Here is a 21,205-nt window from a genome sequence, read left to right on the forward strand (position 1 = left end):
CAACCTTTACAAGTAAAACATTGAACACAAATCCTCCCAGAATAGACGGCAGGTCTATGTGCGAGAATTAACCCGACATCTCTGAATCGTTCATGGCCTTCTTTTTGGCGTTTGGGCGGCTGAATAATATGTTTAAACTTTATCCCCTTCATTAACAAATTTATTGTACAGTTAATGTCACCAGACAAATCAATTAAAAGTAGAGGAAACGTCCGACTGAAGATGAAACAAAGTGAAATGACAATCCTGTTTGATATCAGGCAAAATGCATCAGAAATGCTTTTCGGGGACAAACCGAGTGTCATATCATAGTGTGCGTATTTTGGTACACAATGACGCAGTAATTGTAATGAGTGGACAGCGTTCCTCTCTGGAGATGATTGAATGGAAGTGTACGGTAAGCTGCTGTGTTCGGATTAAAACCAGGTCAGAGTTGATGTGTTTGTTTTTTTTATTTTGATGACATTTTGTTCCTCTCGTTATCTCCTCTCCTCACAGGGCTTCTTTGTGTCCGTGTTTTACTGCTTCCTAAACAGCGAGGTAAGCACATTCACATCCGCTTATTATATATGTATATATTATATATTGATCAAACAGTTTACGTTCCCCCCTCTGCTCCCGACACGTCTTCATGTTCCCCGTCTTCAGCTCTCCCTTTTGGTGGCTGTTGTCTGTGTTATTACAGGGGATTGAGTTGTAGAGCTTGAGGCTCTTGTGTTTAGGGCACAATTAAGACTTGTCATGTGTAAGTGACATCACTTTCTACTTCTTATGACAGTGTTGGCCTTAATTTGGTCTCATGGAGAAAATTGGGGGTGAACACCCTCTCAGAATAGCACAGAATCATGAATATGTATGCATGCAAATGTACTACTTTAAGGTGTGAAGCTGTTATTATTATTTATAATGCTAGTAGTTATAGTAGTTTTATTATTACATTAGATTTATTGCGTGTATAGCAGTTTTTTGTGTTTATCATGACATGTTTTTGATATTTGATTTCTGTTTTTGGGGGATGAAAACATTTAAAGTGCCACAATTGTCCCTTCATTAAGTTCCGCCCCCTCGCACACAGGCTGGCCAATCATAACGTAGCATCGTTGTGCTCTATAGTATGTCATCAATGTCAGTCATGTTCAGGCTGGTTTGGTGGATTTTGAGCTCGTCGTGGTTAAACGTTGTGTGATAGTGATACTCGTTACTCGAGGTTGGAAGGAGATACACGGTTCTAAAAATGTACGTTTCTATGTAAAAACCTGTGGAGCAAACATTAGCAGAGTACGTTAGCACATCATTAATTAGCGATATTGCTTCTATGCTACGCTAGCTAGTGAAGGTATGCTGAATGTATAAACATGCTGGTAGTTAAATCTACGAAAACAATGCTCTACAATTTGTCAATATCCCACAAAATCCTTCATGTAATCATGAATGAGTAATTATAAAGACCGCAAAAGCGTTTCGTTTTGAAACGAAAGGTTAGTGTTCATTTATTTGTCAAGTAACTTCCGTAGTTATTTTAACCCAAACCATCTTTTCCTAAACCTAACTTAGTAATTTTGTTGCCTAAACCTAACTAACTAGTGTTGTTGCCTAAACCTAACTAAGTAGTGTTATTGCCTAAACCTAACTAAGTTGTTTCCTGTGAAGATAAAAGTTTATTTTGAAAAGACACGTGTTGCTGGAGTAACTTTTCGTAAAATATCATACGAGCTGTTGTATGAGGATCTGCTGATGAATGAATATAGAGGAACAGTGTTGTTCCTTAGTTGCATTGTCTTCTATCTGGATCTCCAGGTGATGCTGGTTCACTTTCATACTATGATCTGTAGCTTTATCTTTTTAACCTGTTTTCATCCTGGATAAATCCTTCAAACACATATTGTCGACGCTTCTGTCTGCTTCTCTCTGAAATCCCTTTTTAATAAATTGAAATGAGCTAATGTTTTTTCAGGGAGTGCAGTTAGTGACAGTGTGGGCTCCATGGTAACGTAGCTGCAGGGGGCGGGGCTTAGTGAAGAGTGAATTGCAAAAGCTAGAGAAAAGCAAATAAAAATAAATCACATCCCACCCCTCCTCCATCCTTACTTTTAGTATCCTCCTTTCAATCTCTTCTTAAGACTCATTTTTACTGAATGCCTTATTCCTACCTCTGATCTTTTTGTTGCACATGTACAATTTTGCTCCATCTTGTTTTATCTCTTGGGTTCCGGATCTATGTTGCTTATATGTTTTTATTGTGAAGCACTTGACATCTCTGAACAGACCCTGATATGGAGATGAAGCAGAGACGAGGATACTTAGAGTATCACTTGACCTTTCCTTCACCATAATGCGGATTACGTCAGATCTTTAGGTTTAATCAAGGCAGCCTGGAAGGTTCTTCGTCTGAATCACAATCTGGTGTTCCAGGTCACATCTCATCACCGAACAACCATCACTTCACAAGCTATTCCTCCACTAACACATGGATGTAATATCAGCTGACCATCGGCCCTTCGGTTACCGTCCCACAACTGGTGTTAGCCGGCCAGATGATGAACGAACATCTCATCATGGACCAACACGGGGGCTTAACCAGCATGCGTACAGAGGATATTGATTTAGTGTTGTGTTTCAGGCTGAGAGAAGCAGAAAAGAAATGAGACAGATGAACAAAGGAAACTCACGGTCACATTCAAGAGGAAAGAAAAACATTTAGCACTGAAACACATGTGTGTGGTGGATTAAACGGGGTCTTTACAGACAAACACGGAGCTGGTTAGCCCGCTGATGAATTGAGACGTCAAAAATAACAGTGTGTTAAAATCATTGTTTGGTGTTTTGTTCGGATCAGCTCTTCTCTGGACAGTGTGTTGTGATTACTGGAGGAAGGGGGACACATGGGACGATTGATTTTGGATCGGGAGTGAGAGGAAGAGGAGGAGGGACGCTTTTTAATCATCATGAAAATGATTTAGCGTGTCGTTGCTTTAGAGTCTGTTCACAGAATATGTGAAATATGTTGGAATTGGAAGAGACTGATTTATATTGAAGGAAGCCCGTTTCTGTAGGAAACAAACAAAAGAAAGGTCAGAATTCTGAGACACAAAGTTGAATTATGAGATATGAAGACAGACTTTGGAGAGAGTAAGTCAAAAGATGAGCTAATACCTGCTATTTTGAATCAATATCTTACACCTTTGTCATAATATTGTCCAGGTAAATCTGATAGTTGTAACTTAATTGCTATCTTTTAATTTTTACTTAGTGTCTTACAATTTTTCTGAATCATTTTGACTTAAGTACAATTTCTAACTTAATATTAAGTTAATCTTAAATTAGTTTAACATCCGTTTGAGAATTTTGTCTTATATACTTCTTGTCTCACTAATTTGACCCAGTATCTCAAAATATTTACTTTTTTTTGTCATTTTGTCCGGTAAATTTCATAATTCTTACTTAGTTTGTAACACAATTGACGACTATCTCATTATCAATATTATCTTGTACCTCATATTTTTTTAAATAATCATTCTTACTTGAAAAGGTATTTTGGGTATTTGTCAACCTGGACCCTACTTTCCTGTGTTGTTCGTGTCTAAGTGACTAATGGGGACATAATATTTTGAAATTGAATGAGACTTCTCCTTCAGCGAGACTTCGTTAGACACTATAACAAACAGAGCGGGTACAGAGAAATAAACAAAAGGGTGGAAACGTGGGTGACATTTGGAAAGACGGTGATGTCAGAGTAGATTTAGAATATTTAGCTGATTTCGACCATGTGGATGCACCGCCAGACTTCTCCTTGAGCGAAACAAACAATAACAAACAAACCTGATCAAGCGAAAGGTAAAGAAAACAGTTTTATTTCTCTGTAGGGTTCTTTTCATAATGTTGTCAGACACTTATAACAAGAATATGAACCTGTCAGTGGCAACAACAAGCACTTTTAAAAGTGAACGTACATTGACGGTTATGAATTGACTGGAAGGATTGAATTGCAGCTGCAGCGTTCTACTTCAATACTGCACCTGAAACTCTTTGACACAAAAACATGGGGAAATAGGTTCCAAAGTTATCCTTTAATAAGTCAACATCTCTAACGTGTTGTGTCATCAGTTTAAACATTATATCTTAAATGATCTCAGTAGAAGTTATAAAGTAGTTTAAAATGGAAACGCTAATGTCCAAGTACCTTATGGGTTAGGGTTAATGTACTTTGTTTCTTCCCATCACTGCATCCCTGTCCAAAACATGCTCAATATTATTTATTATAAGAGCAAAAACAGACGCATTAAAAACTAGAAGGATGCTCTGAGAGGTTCTGATCCGCTCCAACATTTAATGTCTTTCTTCCACCGAAGTTTCATGGAAATCATGCCGGTAGTTTTTCCTGTAGTCCTGCTGACAAACATACAGAACTATAGGTGGTACTATCTCAGCAAAACTGAAAAGAAAAAAAGCTGACAGGTTGTTGTTTTTATTTGCGGACAGGTGCGGTCAGCCGCAAGGAAGCGGTTCCATCGCTGGCAGGAGCAGCACTCCATCCGGGCCCGGATGACCCAGGCCATGTCCATCCCCACCTCACCTTCACGGGTCAGCTTTCACAGCATCAAGCAGTCCACGTCGCTATGAGAGACGGTCGTCCTCATCGCTTTTTCTGCCGCATCACTGGAGTACACTGAGACACTTTGTCTCCTGGACCTCAGAGGAGGACATTACGCAGAATTGAAAAATGGACGAGGACGGAGATAAAGGACACTGCAGACTTTATGAAACGAGAGGTTAGTGGATCAACAGATGCACTGAGCTGAGGGATTCTGAATCTGGGTCTGAATGTACAGCACTCCGTGTTCTTTAATGTTGGCCTGCCATAGGAAGTCTCTGTTGTGTTCCTGCTTGCAAACTTTTTTTTTTTGATACCAGTGAGAACGCGTGTCACTGGACTGCACTGAACTGGATTCCGCCCCCAGCGAACACTGGACTCAAATGCAGCGAATAACTTATTAAAATGAAGATTTAATTTTTTTTTGTTTTTTTAAGTGTTCTGTGTTTGTTAATTTGATGTTGTGCTATCTTCCTCTGTTCTCAGCCAGCTTTGGCGCAGTCATGCTACTTTCATCAACTTTCCAGAAGGTTTTGAACACATTCCATAATTATATTTTTTTACCTGAAGAGTTTTGTTCCAAAAATATATGTCAACTGTGAATTAAAGTCAAAGTCCAGCACATGAGCGGGTTAGTAGTGAAGTCTGAAGTCAGATGAGATGGGTCCGTACCACTGTCAGATGTTAAGAATTAAGCCAGAACCAGGAGGCAATTAGCTTAGCTTAGCATAAAGACTGGAAGCAGGGGGGACAGTTAGCCTTCCTTTCTCCAGTTTCCAAAAATCAGTGGTGGAAAGTACTGTACTTTAGTACAAATTTGAGAATTATCTTTTCATGCTACTTTCTACTTGCTAGATAGCTTTAGTTACTTTACAGATTGTTACATACAAACATACAAAGAGCTTATGAATATGATGTTTTATTATGAATTTAACTACCCAACAGTTTATACAAGTACAGCTGAAACTATTAGTTTATTAACCAATAAGTCAATTGAAAGAAAATTTAATTAGATGGACCTCAGCTCCAGCTCACTGGAGATTCGGCGATGGACTCAGCTGTGCTATCACTAGCGCCCCCTACCGGCATTATAAAAGAGACAATCATAAGGTGTTTTGAGAAAATGTTAGTCACTGCAACTACGAGAGGTTCATGAGCATGCAGCCAATACTGGTCACCCAAAATATTATGAAGTTCACTGCAGCAGAATGAGAGATTAGCTGCGGACAGACCAAGAGATGCACACACACGACGAATCTCATTATCTCCTGCTGGCAGAATCTATTGATATAGTATATAATGATGTAACAGTCACATGGGACATGTTGCATTATACTTTTACTACATTTTCCTGATTATACTTACACACTTTCACTGAAGTAACATTTAAACACAGGATTTGTACTTGTTACAAAGTATTTTTAAAGCGTTGTATTAGTACTTTAACAGAGATAACGGACCTGATTACTTCACACACCGCTGCTGTTGGGAACGTTGAGAGTGAACTATTGTTTCCCGATGTATGAAGATACGATTAAAAGCTCTGGAAAATGTGAGTAAGTGGATCTTGATCATCTTGTTGATCGTCTATTAACAAGGTCAAGAATGAATTTTCATGAATGTTTATTGTTTTTGGAACAAAACTCTTCAGCAGAATTTAGAGACTTACTATTGTTGCTTCTCCACCAGCAAAGATACAGGGAACCATTAGAGAAACACAGTTTATTAAACCAGGATGGAGGTCAGTCTTGTATCTCATCAGGTGACTTTCTGTGTTGTTGACTTGAAGCATGACATGTGAGCGAGCTACACAGTAACTCTCTTTTACTGATTTATTGTAAATATATATATATATATATATATAAATATATAAGCAGGGGGAGGGTTAAAGTCACAAATATGAACCAAAAAACACAAACCACACACTGTGAATCACATTAATCCATGTGATCAGCAATTCACAGTCCACATTCCTACTAAACCAGTTTGCCTAGCACCTGTGCATTTTTATCAACTGCTGTTTATGTCAAATTGTATATGAACCTCATCTTTTTGTCGCCCTGAAATAATTTCATCCCTTTCAAGTGATGTGTGTACGACGGCGTAGGACGGGGCATTGTAGTTTAAAAAATGATGATTACAGAGCTGCAGGAGAGGGTTAATATTCAGAGAAAAAACACTGAATGTACTATAATAAAGTTGTAAATTTACAACTTGAAGAAACAAACTTGGATATTGTCTGAGATTAAAGTTGTGCATTTCTGACAACAGAACTCACTAATTTACAAGGACAAGTAACTAAAATATTCTCCAAGATTATAAAACCACAAGTTTACGGGGATAAAAACAGAAATCGTATGAGATTTAAGTCTAAAATTTACAAATATTACCTGAGATTATAAAGACATAAACTTGCGAGACAAAAGATAAGAAACTCTGAGATTAAGGTAAAAATTTACAAGAAGAGTTTACAAAACTCATGAGAATATTCTCTTTGATTAAAGTCACAAATTTAGGAGAATTTTTTTTTTACCAGATTACCAATTTACCAGAGAAGATTTTGTGATTTTAAAGTCCCAAATCCTAATTGTTTTTTTTGTCATCGCTCCACTTTGCAAGCTTGGATCAACCTCAGCACACCGACACTGGATGACGTCATCAAATTAAACTTTGATCAGCATCCAGACTTACATCAGCATCGAGCCTTTGAAGCTGTTGTTGCTATAATTTGGGTCTATTCCGAAGAAAACAACATACCGATGTGGACGAGGTGATAACTTTTGTGCAACGAGAACCACAATGCAACGGGAAAATGAACTTGTTGCACATCGTTAATGTGTCTGTGTGGCATTTCCTGTTTACCAGCGGCGGCTGTAGTGTGATGAGGCTGATCCAACATTGCAAAGTGAAGCAATTTGGTTCCATGACAAAAAACAACACAAATTTCTCCAAGAATTTTTCTTGCAAATCTATGGCTTTATAATCTGAGAATTTTCAAGTTTTTTATTTCGTTAATTTGTAAAAAAAATATCTTGTTAATTCACCACTATAATCTCAGAGAATATTCAAGTTTTTTCTCTTAATATTAGCCTCCTTCCCCGTGCTGTATTTCTATCTATTTGTTCAACCTACAATGGCCCTAATACACCACCATGTGTGAGCTGTAGTTGTGATAAAATGTAAAATTGATTTAAGATGACAGGATTTTACATCTACTGTGATGCGTCTTACTCTAATGTTGATCATCTGAGCAATCTGTGAAGCTGCTTCAGGACTGATTGGAGTTAAAATAACGCACTGAAGATCTGTTCAAAAGTTTGTAATCAACTGTTATATTAATCTTTTTCTTCCTGTTTTTGTTCTAATAGCGAAAAAAACAGTATAATCCAGACATCAAATTAAATACCATTTATATTTGAATTTCCAGTTGAACTCTAAATACTGAGCGAGTCTCTCTGATTGAGGAGGTTTTTACTGTGATTTATTCAGATATTCAGATCACGCCAATGCTTGACTAACCTTCTATTTCTATTGTGGAGGTTTAAAGAAGAGCTTTGCTAAAGAAACACGTGGCCGTTGTACAGCGTGTTGAAGGCTGTTTTATTGTGAAACACAAAATTATTTTCTTATTCAAAATATTGTCTCTTTTAGTCGTCAGTCTGGTTGAAGCCTTGTACAGCTTTTTGTTTCCATGCACTAACCTAAATAACTATTCGTAAAGAGCACTTTTCTACGAGATAAAAGCGTCACATCTGAATAGACGCAGTCAAGGTTTTTATGGCAGCGGATTACAAACTTTTGAATGTTATATGTGCTCAAATGAAAGAAAAGTCTTGTTATGATGTAAAATAAATGTTTCCAAGTTCATTAAGAAAAAGAAAAGTCAGCATTGAAAAGCAGGACGATCGGGAAATGTTGTCATTCCAGTAGAAAGCATTCGGTCCTCGTCACAGTCGTGTGGTACATGTGGTGGTCAAAACTAATAATGTAATTCACAAATATTATTTATTATTTATTTTCAATATCGTTATTTTCATACTTGAAAAGATGTGAAGAGATAATAAACTGTGTTGCATTTGACTGAATGAAAAATTCAACAATGTGAAGTCAAGTTTATTTATAGGGCTCATTTTATACGTACAGAAATACTCCTTCAGCCAGCGTTATTATTATGGGATGCCCGCTTTAGAGGCTCAGCATGGCGCTGCCATTTGTCTCCACGGCCCCCTGAGACGAAGGAAAACAAGAAATACATCTTGAGTATCGTGTGATCCTTTTAAGCCTTGTGTGTGCGACTCAGAGGGGAGCTCAGCTTTTAAATAAGATCCTTCTGCACAAGTGAACATTTACTCTCCGGACTGGGAACCAGAGAGGAGCTTCTGCTTTTAATCACTGACGTCAGGCTGGAAAACTGAAATAGATGTTGGGGGGGAAAACATGCAAGTTATTGAGTGTGACGGTATTGATGATGATAAGTGAAATCGTACATGTAACACAGGACTAATATAGAGGTGGAATGTAACTAAGTACATTTACTCAAGTACTGTACTTAAAGGTGCAAAAGCCTCACAGCATTTCGTGAAATATTAACAAAATGCAATCTATTGGTTTCTTGTACAGGGACAAGAATTGTCAGTTTTTTACATGTCTCTCGGTACGACTTTCTTATTGAAACAATATGTTAAAACCAACAGTTAAGTTTAGGCAACAAATCCAACAATTAGGTTTAGGCAACACAACAAACAGTAAGGTTTAGGCAACAAAACCAACAGTTAAGTTTAGACAACAAAACCAACAGTTAGGTTTAGACAACAAAACCAACAGTTAGGTTTAGGCAACACAATGAGCCAATTTCATATATTGCACTTTAAAAGCGTCAGTAATAATCTTAATAAACCATTATGCTGATACCGAATATTAAAATATGAATGATGTCAGACCGTATGGAATCAGTTCAGTGTAATTACTGTAAAGCTGAAGGGGGAATCTGAATGTTAGAAGCCTAAATAATGAAGCAAACATTCAGTATTTTCTCTCATGAACAAGAGAGAGGAGTTTTTAATCCGTGATGTCACTTTAATGCACAGAGTGTGTGTGTGTGTGTGTGTGTGTGTGTGTGTGTGTGTGTGGGGGGGGGGGGGGGTCACAACATAAGAACACTTAATTAGATGTGAACTTCCATGCAAACACTTAAAGAAACCTACGAGGTCCGTCGCTGCCTGCAGAGCCACTTTAGGGGAACCGTTCCTGTTTTTCTCACGGACTCATCGGAACAATCCTTATCTGGGTTTCTGGTTTCACGGATTAGACTTTGAAGTCAGGATGTCCTTGTCCAGAAGCTGCTGCTGATTTCACAATGACTGTTAAGAGTATAGTGTGACAACTGTTTGGTGTATTTTGTAGTAAAGAACACAAACGGTACTCTGTTTCCACCTTCACAACAGTTTATGAACTACTCGTCCACCATCACCTTGATTTTACCTCAGAGACCTGATGGTGCCGTTTAACAGACTCACACTGTCAGTGGTAACCTAGTACATTTACTCAAGTACTGCACTAAAGTACCATTATGAGGTACTTTTACTTTTCTATTTGGTGCTTTGTTACTCTTCTACTGTACTACATCTCAGAGGGAAATAATGCACTTTTTACTGCATTTATATTATACATTTAGTTACCTTACAGATTCAGATTATTAATATGAAGTATATATAAACAATTAAATTATAATGAATTATTGCAGATTAAACTACCCAGAAGTAAAGTAATTAGTTCCACCTTCACCAGCTGCATTCAAGTGATGAACACATTAATGCATCGCTAATTATAATACAATAATATAATGTGTATTATTCTGCATAATGAGTACTTTTACTTTCCATACTTTAAGAGAAATACAGTTCCGTGTAAAAGTCCTTCATTCAAAATCTTACTTGAGTAAAAGTACAAATGTATTAGCACCAAATATACTTAATACACTATAAAAAAGAATCAAATACTTTAACTTTAGTAATTTTAACTGTAAATACTTTGGTGCTTTTTCTTCTCGAATGTAACATTTACTTTTACTTATAACAGAGTATTTTATACTCCAGTATTGCTCCTTTTGCTGTTGTAAAAAAGACAAGAGTACTTGTTCCACTAACGTCAAAGTTCAGACTCACAGAGCTTTATTTTAATTCAGAAAAAAACAAATGTTAAGTGTGTAAAATGAAGCACAAGACATCCATAACACATCCAACTGATCGAACGGTGCAGCCATTAAAAGTCTCGGCCATCGTGCGACTTCAATAAAGATCTGGAGGAGGCTGATATGAATATAAATGATAATCAGATGAGTTTGCTAACTGTAAAGCTGATGGAGGATCTGTACGTTAGAATGAAAGGCCATCCTGACGACGAGGAGGTCCCAGGAGGAAGCTGTCATGCCAACTGGCTCTTGTGGTGCTTTTATATGCATGGGACCTCTTCTCATAACGTGGTTACTCAAGTAACCACTCCACATGTAAACAATCCAGCTGTGTTTGAGTAACCCAGTAAAGCTGTGGTTCCTCCAGTGTGACGGAGTCTGGCTGTTAAAAGACTCACTGTTGCATAAAAACAAATCTCTTTTGTCGACTAATGAGCCACGTTTTGTTTTGTTTTGGGCTGTGGTCTGGTGAGCAGGGAACAGTAGTGGAGAAAGTATTCAGGTCCTTTACTTCAGTAAAAGTACTCATACCACACTGTGAAAATACTCTGTTACAAGTCCTGCAAATGTTCCTTCAGTAAAAGTATAATCGGTTAAATGCAGTTCAAGTATTCAAACTGTGACTGATTCATTTATTAGATTATTATTACTCATGCATTAATGTAACAGAATAGTTTTACTGTTGTAGTTGGTTGAGCTGCAGCTCATTTCAAACTATTGACTAATGATTAATTTAACTATGAATTAATCTGCTGATTAATTGTATTAGTTATAATTGACATAACTAATACATTAACATTGTTAACATTATAACTAATACATTAACATTGTTAACATAACTAATATATTGTTAACATTATAACTAATATATTAACAGTGTTAACATTATTACTAATATATTAACATTGTTAACATTATAACTAATGCATTCATTAAATTAACATTATTACTTACACAGTAACATTATTAACATTATTACTAATATAATAATATTGTTAACATTATTACTAATATATTAACATTGTTAACATTATAACTAATGCATTCATTAAATTAACATTATTACTTACACAGTAACATTATTAACATTATTACTAACACATTAACATTGAAGAAACTAAAGCTGTCAGATAAATGTAGTGCAGTAAAAAGTACAATATTTCCCTCTGAGTTGTCATTGAGTACCTTTAGATTTGTGTAAATTTACTGAGTTACAGTCCACTATGGTGAAAACAGGAAGTGGCTGTAAACAGCTCAATCCGAATAAAAACCTCTTTGACCGCCCCAAACTCTTCATCTCTACTTCCTGTTGTGGAGACACAAACCTGCATCTTCAGAGAAGAGGTCGCTCTCGTGAAGCATTATTATGCAGATGAGATTCCTTGTCGTCCATCATCTCTCCTGTTATAAATAGAAAGGAAAAACAACTGTTCTCCACAGGCACTGAAGAAGACCAATGAGCTGAGAGGGAAATGTACTTAATGACAAAAAAAACACCTTGTATTTAAGCAGAAAGTCCTTTTTTCATTGTAAATAATCATCTTTGAAAATATCCTTTGATATAAAAGTACACTGTAGATATTGAAACGTGTCTTTGAAAAGAATATTTGATGCATTTTATCACAAGTGCTCCTATTTATCATTAATAAGCACTATAATAACAAAGTGTTAGTTTTAATATATATTAAGTGTTTATTAACGTAATTGTTGACACCCATCAGCAGAGACTGGTGTACAAACAGATCATTAATGACAATATAATAAAACACAGACATACTGTATGTCTTCATAGGGAAAGTTATAATTGCTGACTGATGCTGCACATTTATCACCTTTAAAAGGTGATCTTTTTATCTGCATGCAAATACATTGTGTGTTTTAAACGGAAGTAGTACACATTTTACTTCAGTAAAAGTAGTGATACCACAGTAAAAATACTCTGTTACAGGTAGAGTCCTGTATTTTAAATTCTACAAGGTATTAGCATCAAAAATATACTTAAAGTACCAAAAACAAAAGTATACTTATTATGTAGATTGATATATATTATATTACTAGATCACAATAATTGATGCATTAATGTGTTCATCATTGTTAAAGTGGAGCTCAGTTAAATATTTTTATAATAATATATAATGATATTTTTGTATATATTGCTGGGTATCTTGTGAATCTTACAGAAGGATAATAAAGTCTTTTCTTTATTCATTAAGATTTATTTGTTGATTTTAATCCGCAAAGTAAATGAATCTAGTGTAGTAAAAAGTACAATATTATAATAGTATAGCATAAAACGGAGATACTCAATTAAAGTGCAAATATCTAAAAATGTTACTTAAATACACTTGTTGAGTAAATGTACATACCTTCCACCACTAGTTATAAACCATATTAAATGTTTGCATTCTGCTTTTTTTTTTATTTTATTTTTTATTTAAACCTTTATTTAACCAGGATGATAAATGATAAATGATAAACAAATTAATTCTCTCTATATATTAGAGGAGTTGTAGTCTGGACCAATAACTGAATTAGTCCACAGTTATTAAAGTGAGAGCAGACTCATGTGCAGCCTGATGATGATGACGACGATGATGTTCAGTGTGATGTCTCAGCGCCATCTAGTGCTGCTTCACTACAACCACATGTAGACGTTTCCTCTGTGTTTTCAGTCTTTTAAATAAGAGGTTTCCATTATAAAGAAGAGGATTTAGAAACATTTAGAGGGTGGTGAGGATGGAGCTTGTCAAAAACATCAAATGCAATTAATACAATTTTTTTTTAAGTAATTGTAGATGCTGAGAAAGTTCATGTGTGAAGATGAGCGAAATATTGAGAGTTTGCAGAAAGAATGAGGATTAAGAGAAGAGATGATGGAGAGAAAGGCATTTTTTATTTTTTAGATTTAGTACATAAACATCCAGATGGAGCTAATATATATATATATATATAATATATATATATATATATATATATATATATATATATATTATATATATATATAATATATATATATATATATATATATATATATATATATATATATATATGTGTGTACATGTATATATGTACTACCTGTTTACCTGTACTACCTGTTTATCTGAACACATGTAGAACTCAGTACCGTACCGTGTAGTACCGTAATATTTCAGCTGCTGTATTATCTTATGTCTTAGATTCTAATTTCTAATTAGATTTTACTTTAATAACTTTTTCCCATACGTAGTTGTGTTTGAGCATTTTGTTGGAGGGAGAATTAATGAACTCACACAGTGCAGTGCAGTCAAGTACTTATGTACAATTTTGAGGTACTTGCACTTTACTTCAGTACCTCCACTGCATTTCAGAGGGAAATATTTTACTTTTAAATGCACTACATTTGTTTGACAGCTGCTACATTGGAGATTAATATTTTCCAAACAAAATATATTATTAGTTTAGAAATTAGAAGGTATTGTTGATGGTTACTTATTATTTAATTTAATTGTATTATATTTTATATATATTATGTTTGTTATTTTCTTTATATCTTAGATTTTCTTTTACTTTCTGTGTTTTTCTTTTCATACAATCTGTAGTTCAATGTTGAGCGGAGCCAGCAGCTGTTTCACTGATTGTTGTGCATATGACAAATACACACAATGTTAAAATGTTCTTATTAAATACAACTACATCTTGAAGTAAATAAAGCTTGGTGAATATTGTTTAGGTCTACACTCCACCATAAATAACCAACATGGAACTTTATATCTTCCCAGTATAAACCAAAGTCTTTCTACATTTCTATATATCCACCACAATTACTCAAAGTGACTTCTATATGTATATAAGGTTTTATATACAAGTAACTGTATATGTTGTTTGATGTTATTCTAATTTAAATATATGTGTATATGTTTAATGTGTGAAGCATGAAGGGACTACAAATCACATTTTAATGTGAAACCATGTGTCAAAAAATTACCAAAAAATCAACCTTCTGTGTTACTCCTTCATTTTCCATTACTCTATAGATAAAAAAAAACATCTTCTTATTCAGGCCTTTGTTGCTAAACTGCCAATTTAATTCAGTATTGAGCTGTTGATGTGACTGAGAGAGGTCAGACTTACTGACTCTATGTGCTATTGAAAAAAGCAATGTTGGAAGAAGTACTCAGATCCTTTCCTTCGGTAAAAGTAGCAGTACCACAGTGTAGAAATACTCTGTTACAAGTACAAATCCTGCATTCAAAAGTAAAAGTACAAAATTATTGCCAGCAAAATGCAGTTAAAGTATCAAAAGTAAAAGTATATGCACAATGCAAAGAGGCTCCTTTTAGAGTGTTCATTTATGGAGCTTTCAAGGTCCCGAAGTTTTATTTTTATTTTTTTATCTATAATAATTTGTACATACAAGTTATTATCCTGTGGAACAAGATGATATATATATTTTTTTCCAGGACTTCAGGGGCTCTCCTGTAGATCTAATCAGCATCATAACTGAAAACACCCGAGAGTGTATGCAGGGCCTTTTAAATATATCCAATGTGTTTTCATATGTAAAATCAAAGCAGCTGTTAAATAAATATAGTGACACAGTGGTCTGATTAGTATCAGCAAAGTATAATAATATGACACACCAACTATAACAGTGTACACCAGCACTTTTTCTCCAACCAGCACTTTTTCTCCAACCTAACATATAGAAGTGTATTCACAAATAATCACAGGCTAATTACAAATCTATGGCCTTAATGATGATATATCTCAGAAGCCCTGTGAAGAAATTAAAGTAACACTAACTCTCACAAAGAGGAACAACAGGCCTACAGTTATATTAGGAGATATATACATTATTCATAAACAATATAGCTTAATATCTGTAGTAATATTTCTGAATGTGGAATACGGCAAATTTAAGAAATACCAAACATTACCTAGTGACTTGCCAAAAACTAGATATTTAATCCACTACTAATCCAACAATGCATCACTCATTTCATATTTCCACCCTTCCTCTGTCCCTCCTGTCTCCTGTCTCCTCGGCTCCAGCTTCAACTCCACTCTTGTAAAGGACACGTCTCCTCTTTTATGTCTCCTGTCCTACTTTGGGGTGGAGGATTGAGGAACCAGGACCTCACTAATCTCGTCCCACCACCACAACCACCACCACCAAGAACTGCACAGCCTGTTTAGCATCTGATACAAGAAATCAAAAATCAAATGAAACATATTGAACCAACTCATTTGCAGCAATCTGCGTCATCTGCTTGTTGTTTACAGCGTGTTGAGAAATAGAGAGGTTCATTTTGATGGTAAAGTCCCAAAGACAAAGCAGTAAAAATATGAGATATTGTAGTTACATTGAGTGAAAAACACACCACTCTGGACTGAGTAGCTAGCATGCAATGCGGTGTAAACAACACTCATGTATTGGTGCATTAAAAGCAGCCATTTTATTAATAACATGGAGGTTGTGAAGTCGTATTCTAATCAAAAAACTATATTTTTGGAACTTTCGTCCCACATTTCCGCTGTACGGGCATTTGCTATGACGGACAGCCGGGGGGAGCCAATAGGAAGCCTCGATTAGAAGCGTCGCCCAATGGGAGCACAGAGTAGGACGGTTGTTATCACGTCGTAAACGGTTAGTAACACAAGCAGGTAAGTAAGATTTTGTCTTATTTTTCTCTACAATTAACGAACGCTTGTCGGAGAAACGACTCGTTGTGCTTAAAAACTATCGGCTGTTCGATTTGAGCGGGTTGGGGGGTTTTTTGGGACACTTTTTCTGCCAAAAAAAAGAAAAGAAACGTCAGTCATTGAGAAGTCAGTATGAAACAAGCTAAAGCTAGCGTTAGCTTAGTCCGCTAGCTAAGTTGGCTTGTTATTTAGCCGTTAGCTCGCGACGTCAAACGTTAGCATTGGGCTAACGTTAGCTTCTCATCTGGAAAGTACTGTTTAAGTGTATCACGTAAAATCATTGGCAATGCCTTCTGGTCCATAAAGAAACACACCTCGTCGTAACTATACTTGTGTATTCACTAACTCAGTGTTAACATTATTCAACATGTAAAAAACTTTTTCATTATGAATTTGCAATGATAACGTTAACATTAGCACACTAGTTAGCGTTAGCTTGCCAGCTGGACGTAAAAAAAAAAAAAAAAAAAGCCCTGAGTCAAGTTAGCAACTCTCACTATATTATGATAATATATAATATTCTTTATTTATAATCCAATAATATATAATATTCTTTATTTATAATCCAATAATATATAATATTCTTTATTTATAATACATAATATTTTGTATTTATAATACAATAATTATATTCTTTAAGTACAATAGAATACTTATAATTATATATAATTTTCTTTATTTACTGAATCTGACTTTATTATAATAATATATAATTATTGGTGGATAGTGCATAAGATTAAACAATCAACACAGTACAAAAAAATAATAAACATATTAAAATGTACAATAAAATATAGTGCACAAACAAAGAGATAGCAGTACTTTAAACAAGTATAATGAATAGTGTAACGTGTTCACTGAATCTGACTCATCCGAAGAGTTTGAATAAACTAATATTTGCTTGTCTCCACTTTTTGTTATTTATAGGTGTCATTTTCATGTGTGGTAACTGGAATTATGGCCCCTTGGATTATTGAATGGAGGATCTCAACAATGAAGATAAAGGTAATTCTAAATAGTAGTCTGAGGGGTGAGATTGTGGACATGAAATGAGTGTCCTATTTTGGACCTTTTGCCTGGGAAGGAGGCACAACGAGGTGCATCTAATCCGGATATACACGCATCACTGTGGAGGTATTTCAGACTGGGAGGGAAAGAAAAACATACTGGATATATTGCACATCCCATCAAAGTGTTTTTGCTATGGTGACTTGGAACAGGACAAGAAGATGGATGGATTTTTTAAAATTTCTTTTTTATACCAAGACGAGGATAAATGGAGGATATCTTACATTACATTACAGTCATTTAGCAGACGCTTTTATCCAAAGCGACTTACAATAAGTGCATTCAACATTGGTAATCAAAAGAACTACTAGTCACCAGAAGACATAAGTACATTTCCTTTTCCAAACAAGCATCTAAGAGCATGAAGCAGAGCATAACTCAGAGCCAAAGTACAGTGCAGAAACAAGAAAAACAGTTAGTGCTATAAGTAATACGAATACAATAAGTGCAACAAGCTAGTATCTGAATAATTAGTGAATAATTATCAAAGACATCACTTCTTTGATACTGAGATTTGTTAGACTTTTATGTCGATATCAATTTTAAATAATTCTCAGAATAGGCAGATGTCAATTGTAGTACTCTCTCTCTCATTCACACATTACTTCTTTATTATGCATGTCTACTATGGTAGTCTGATAGATCTGTAAGAAATAAGTGGTATGCATTAATTTGGATTACTCAACAGTCACAAACAATGATGCAACACAACATTGAAAACATCTAATAAGTCTTTCTTGAGAATATTCTAGTGCACAGGAAGTGATAGATATGTGTTTATTTAAAAGTCATAGAATATAAACAGTCACAAAATGAAAAAGAAGTCGAGAAACAACAAAATTCAATGATCTTTGTGAAGAGCAGCAAAAAACAGTATTTTAAAAATAACTTCTCAAAAAGGATTGCTTGAATTAAAAAACACAGGTACTAATACTTATACCTACCTACACAAGTACTTATTATCCCTTTACAATATGTATACAAAATGGGGGAGATCTATAAATTACTTAGTGTAATATAACAACATCCCCACCACTGTCATGACTTTATAATATCACTATTTTAATGTTTGCATGTACAGTTTTAGACTATCATACATGTTTTTCATTGTTCTGAGGCTGCAGATTGTGGTGTTGTTATTGTGCATTCTACAATATATTATATTGTTATGTCATCTTAATCCACTTAAACACAACCAACAACCTCTCACACAGACTGAACAAAAACAAAATCTTAAAGGCCAATGTATAAACTTCAATAATAATAATAATCTTTGCTATTTATTTCCAACCCCTGTAGTTTTTAGTGAACATTATTTTGTACAAATGTAGTCTTATTTGTTGCCCCCCCCCCCCCCACCCTGCTGTTACAGGCCTTATGGTGCTGTATTATATTTGGGCTATGGCTGCAGAAGATCTCCCTCTAGTGGCCACTGGAGGCAATGTTGCTGTGGTGGTGGGCGGTCTAGTTCCTGTTAAAAGTGACAGGGCACAGACTGTCGACCCGGTTTAGTTTTTCTCAAAGGGAGCATAACGATAATATTATTATAATCATAATATAGTTATTTAGAAGAGAAAACCAGTACATTGTCGTGTGGATATATATAAAGAAATGTGGTTAAACTGAAAGCATAATACGATATTTACTGGTGTGTGTGTGTGTGTGTGTGTGTGTATATATATATATATATATATATATATATATATATATATATAGTAGTGGTAACATGTAGAGTTCAAGCATCTTTTAACACTAGTGCTAAAATATCACTGCGCCATGTTTTGTTTCAAAGACTCAAAACATCCTCCTGTGATACATATCTTCTTTATTTTTTGAGCTTTTTTATGTCGTTTCTTATCTGCCCTTTACTCTAGTGGTGAGTAGGAGAAATGTCTCCCGCCTACCAGCAAGCACGCAACACACACACACACACACACACACACACACACACTACACACAGCCCTCCTGTTTGTCAGACTCACAAATCCGAGGGAGAGGAGCTAGCCGCCATTTTCTAAGCGTCTCTCCCTAAAAAACGAGAGAAAAAGGGCTCGCGACAAAAAAACCTACCATCTGGATTTTACCCTCTTCGCTTTACGGATAATCGCGTTTTTTCCCCGGTAAAGGATTACCGAGAAATCGGCCACGTTTGAAGTAAATCGCACGGTAGAAAAGGAGTGTTTTTGCGGCCTTGTCGTTTTATATATTCTCGCTGCTCGCTCGTTAGCTTGAAGCTAGCTGGTCGAGCTAAAGGTGTAGATCGTTGAATCCGGAACGATACTTCCGAGCGGCTCTCGTCAAACTGGGCCTTTTTTTTTGGACATCTGGCCTCTTTTTTTTTTTTTTTTTTTTTTTTTTTTGTGTGGGGAAGATATTATTAAATGGCAGAGTGATCGATATAAATCCTCAATCGGGTCTTTTTTTTTTTTTTTTTCTCCACTAAAACTGCAGAGGGATTGTTACCGAAATTCCCTCGGATAGTGTGCAACCTCGTCACGTGGTAGGTTCCTCCTTTTTCTTTGTTAGCGAGCTATAGCTACAGACAGACAAGGGTCTACTCCCTAAACTTCACACATGTATGTATATTAAAGCCTCTATATCATTACCTAACGTATCAAAGCACGCCGTATGCAACAACAGGCCTGTCTGTCTTTATTCCCGTAGTCTAATCACAATGCACACCATGTCTCACGCTCTGCAATAATCAAAGATAAGTTGTGAGGTGTTTCTCTGGTTATTATGGACGGTACAGTACCCGGATGTAAACCCTTTGTATACGTTTAATACATATTACTTCGGTCGTTTTAGGGGGCTTAAACTGTCACTGATGTTGAGCGTATGTTACGTAGTCAGTGACAAAAAAACACTATTTTTTGGCGTAAAATTGAACGAAAAAAAGAGCAAATAGACCCATAATGTGATGACCGTTGGAAACGTTTCACTGCAGTTGGTCTTATGGGTTATCCGCACGCGCTAGCTTCACGAGCAGGTTGTGTTTCTTGCATCAGCAGCTTTTTACCTCCTCGAGCTAACTAACGTTAGCCAGCAGCGACGCGCATTAATCTACACGCAGTGTGTAAAGTGACACGGTTTAGAGAAGATATCTATCTTTTCCATTACTGGGGAGGTTTGGTTAATGTGGGGAGTCGATAGTGTTTTTTTATTTTTATATATTATCATTACTGGCACGACGCGATACAAAACACACACACTGACTGGTCCGATCTGTGGTTTTCAGCGGAATCTAGTGAGCATTATAGATTACGAAATATCACACCTCGTATGCATATATAAGAGAGACGGCAGCATGCCTTTTTATTTAATTTAAATGTACCAATGTGTGTTTTTGTAAACACCAGGAAGACATTTTGGTGATTACGTTATGGTTGGCTAACGTTTTTTTTTTTTGTCGCATCTCTATCTCCAGACAGAGACACTGTGGTGCTACAATGCATGTTGATTTATAGCGATGCTATTTACTAACATTACTCCTTTTACTGACCTCTCTTTATAGCGTGAACGAGTTGTGCGTGTTTACAGTGGAATGGGCGGGTTTTTTTAGGCAGATGAATTGCATAATAATCTGCTTCTGAAATACCAACATGGCGTAGTGACTAGAAACTGCGGTGAAATACTGAGCCCTCATTCATCTGAGCCTGCAGACGAGAAGCGGG

At 35.8% G+C, this 21,205-nt stretch overlaps 2 protein-coding genes across 6 annotated transcripts in view; both read left to right on the forward strand.

Moving 5' to 3' along the window:
• The window catches only part of LOC137891944 (corticotropin-releasing factor receptor 1-like), a 51,884-nt gene extending 47,230 nt beyond the window's left edge, over positions 1-4,654 (forward strand). For both annotated transcript variants that reach the window (XM_068736814.1, XM_068736813.1), the window contains exons 13-14: positions 499-540; positions 4,480-4,654. In XM_068736814.1, the coding sequence (XP_068592915.1) occupies positions 499-540; positions 4,480-4,620 (183 nt within the window). In that variant the 3' untranslated portion in view covers positions 4,621-4,654. The remainder of the gene's footprint in view (positions 1-498; positions 541-4,479) is intronic.
• Positions 4,655-16,381: 11,727 nt separating this feature from the next.
• kansl1a (KAT8 regulatory NSL complex subunit 1a) overlaps positions 16,382-21,205 on the forward strand; it is a 28,364-nt gene continuing 23,540 nt past the window's right edge. For 2 of the 4 annotated variants that reach the window (XM_068736749.1, XM_068736752.1), the window contains exons 1-2: positions 16,382-16,424; positions 17,391-17,468. The gene's annotated coding sequence lies outside the window, so the exon portion shown is untranslated. Of the gene's footprint in view, positions 16,425-17,204; positions 17,469-19,494; positions 20,032-21,205 lie in introns of those variants that run through there. The other 2 variants (XM_068736751.1, XM_068736750.1) reach the window with 2 other exon arrangements.

Source organism: Cebidichthys violaceus, unplaced genomic scaffold, assembly GCF_023349555.1.
Source record: "Cebidichthys violaceus isolate CVI_PGR_0920_01 unplaced genomic scaffold, fCebVio1.0.p SCAF_72, whole genome shotgun sequence".
NCBI lineage: Eukaryota > Metazoa > Chordata > Actinopteri > Perciformes > Stichaeidae > Cebidichthys > Cebidichthys violaceus.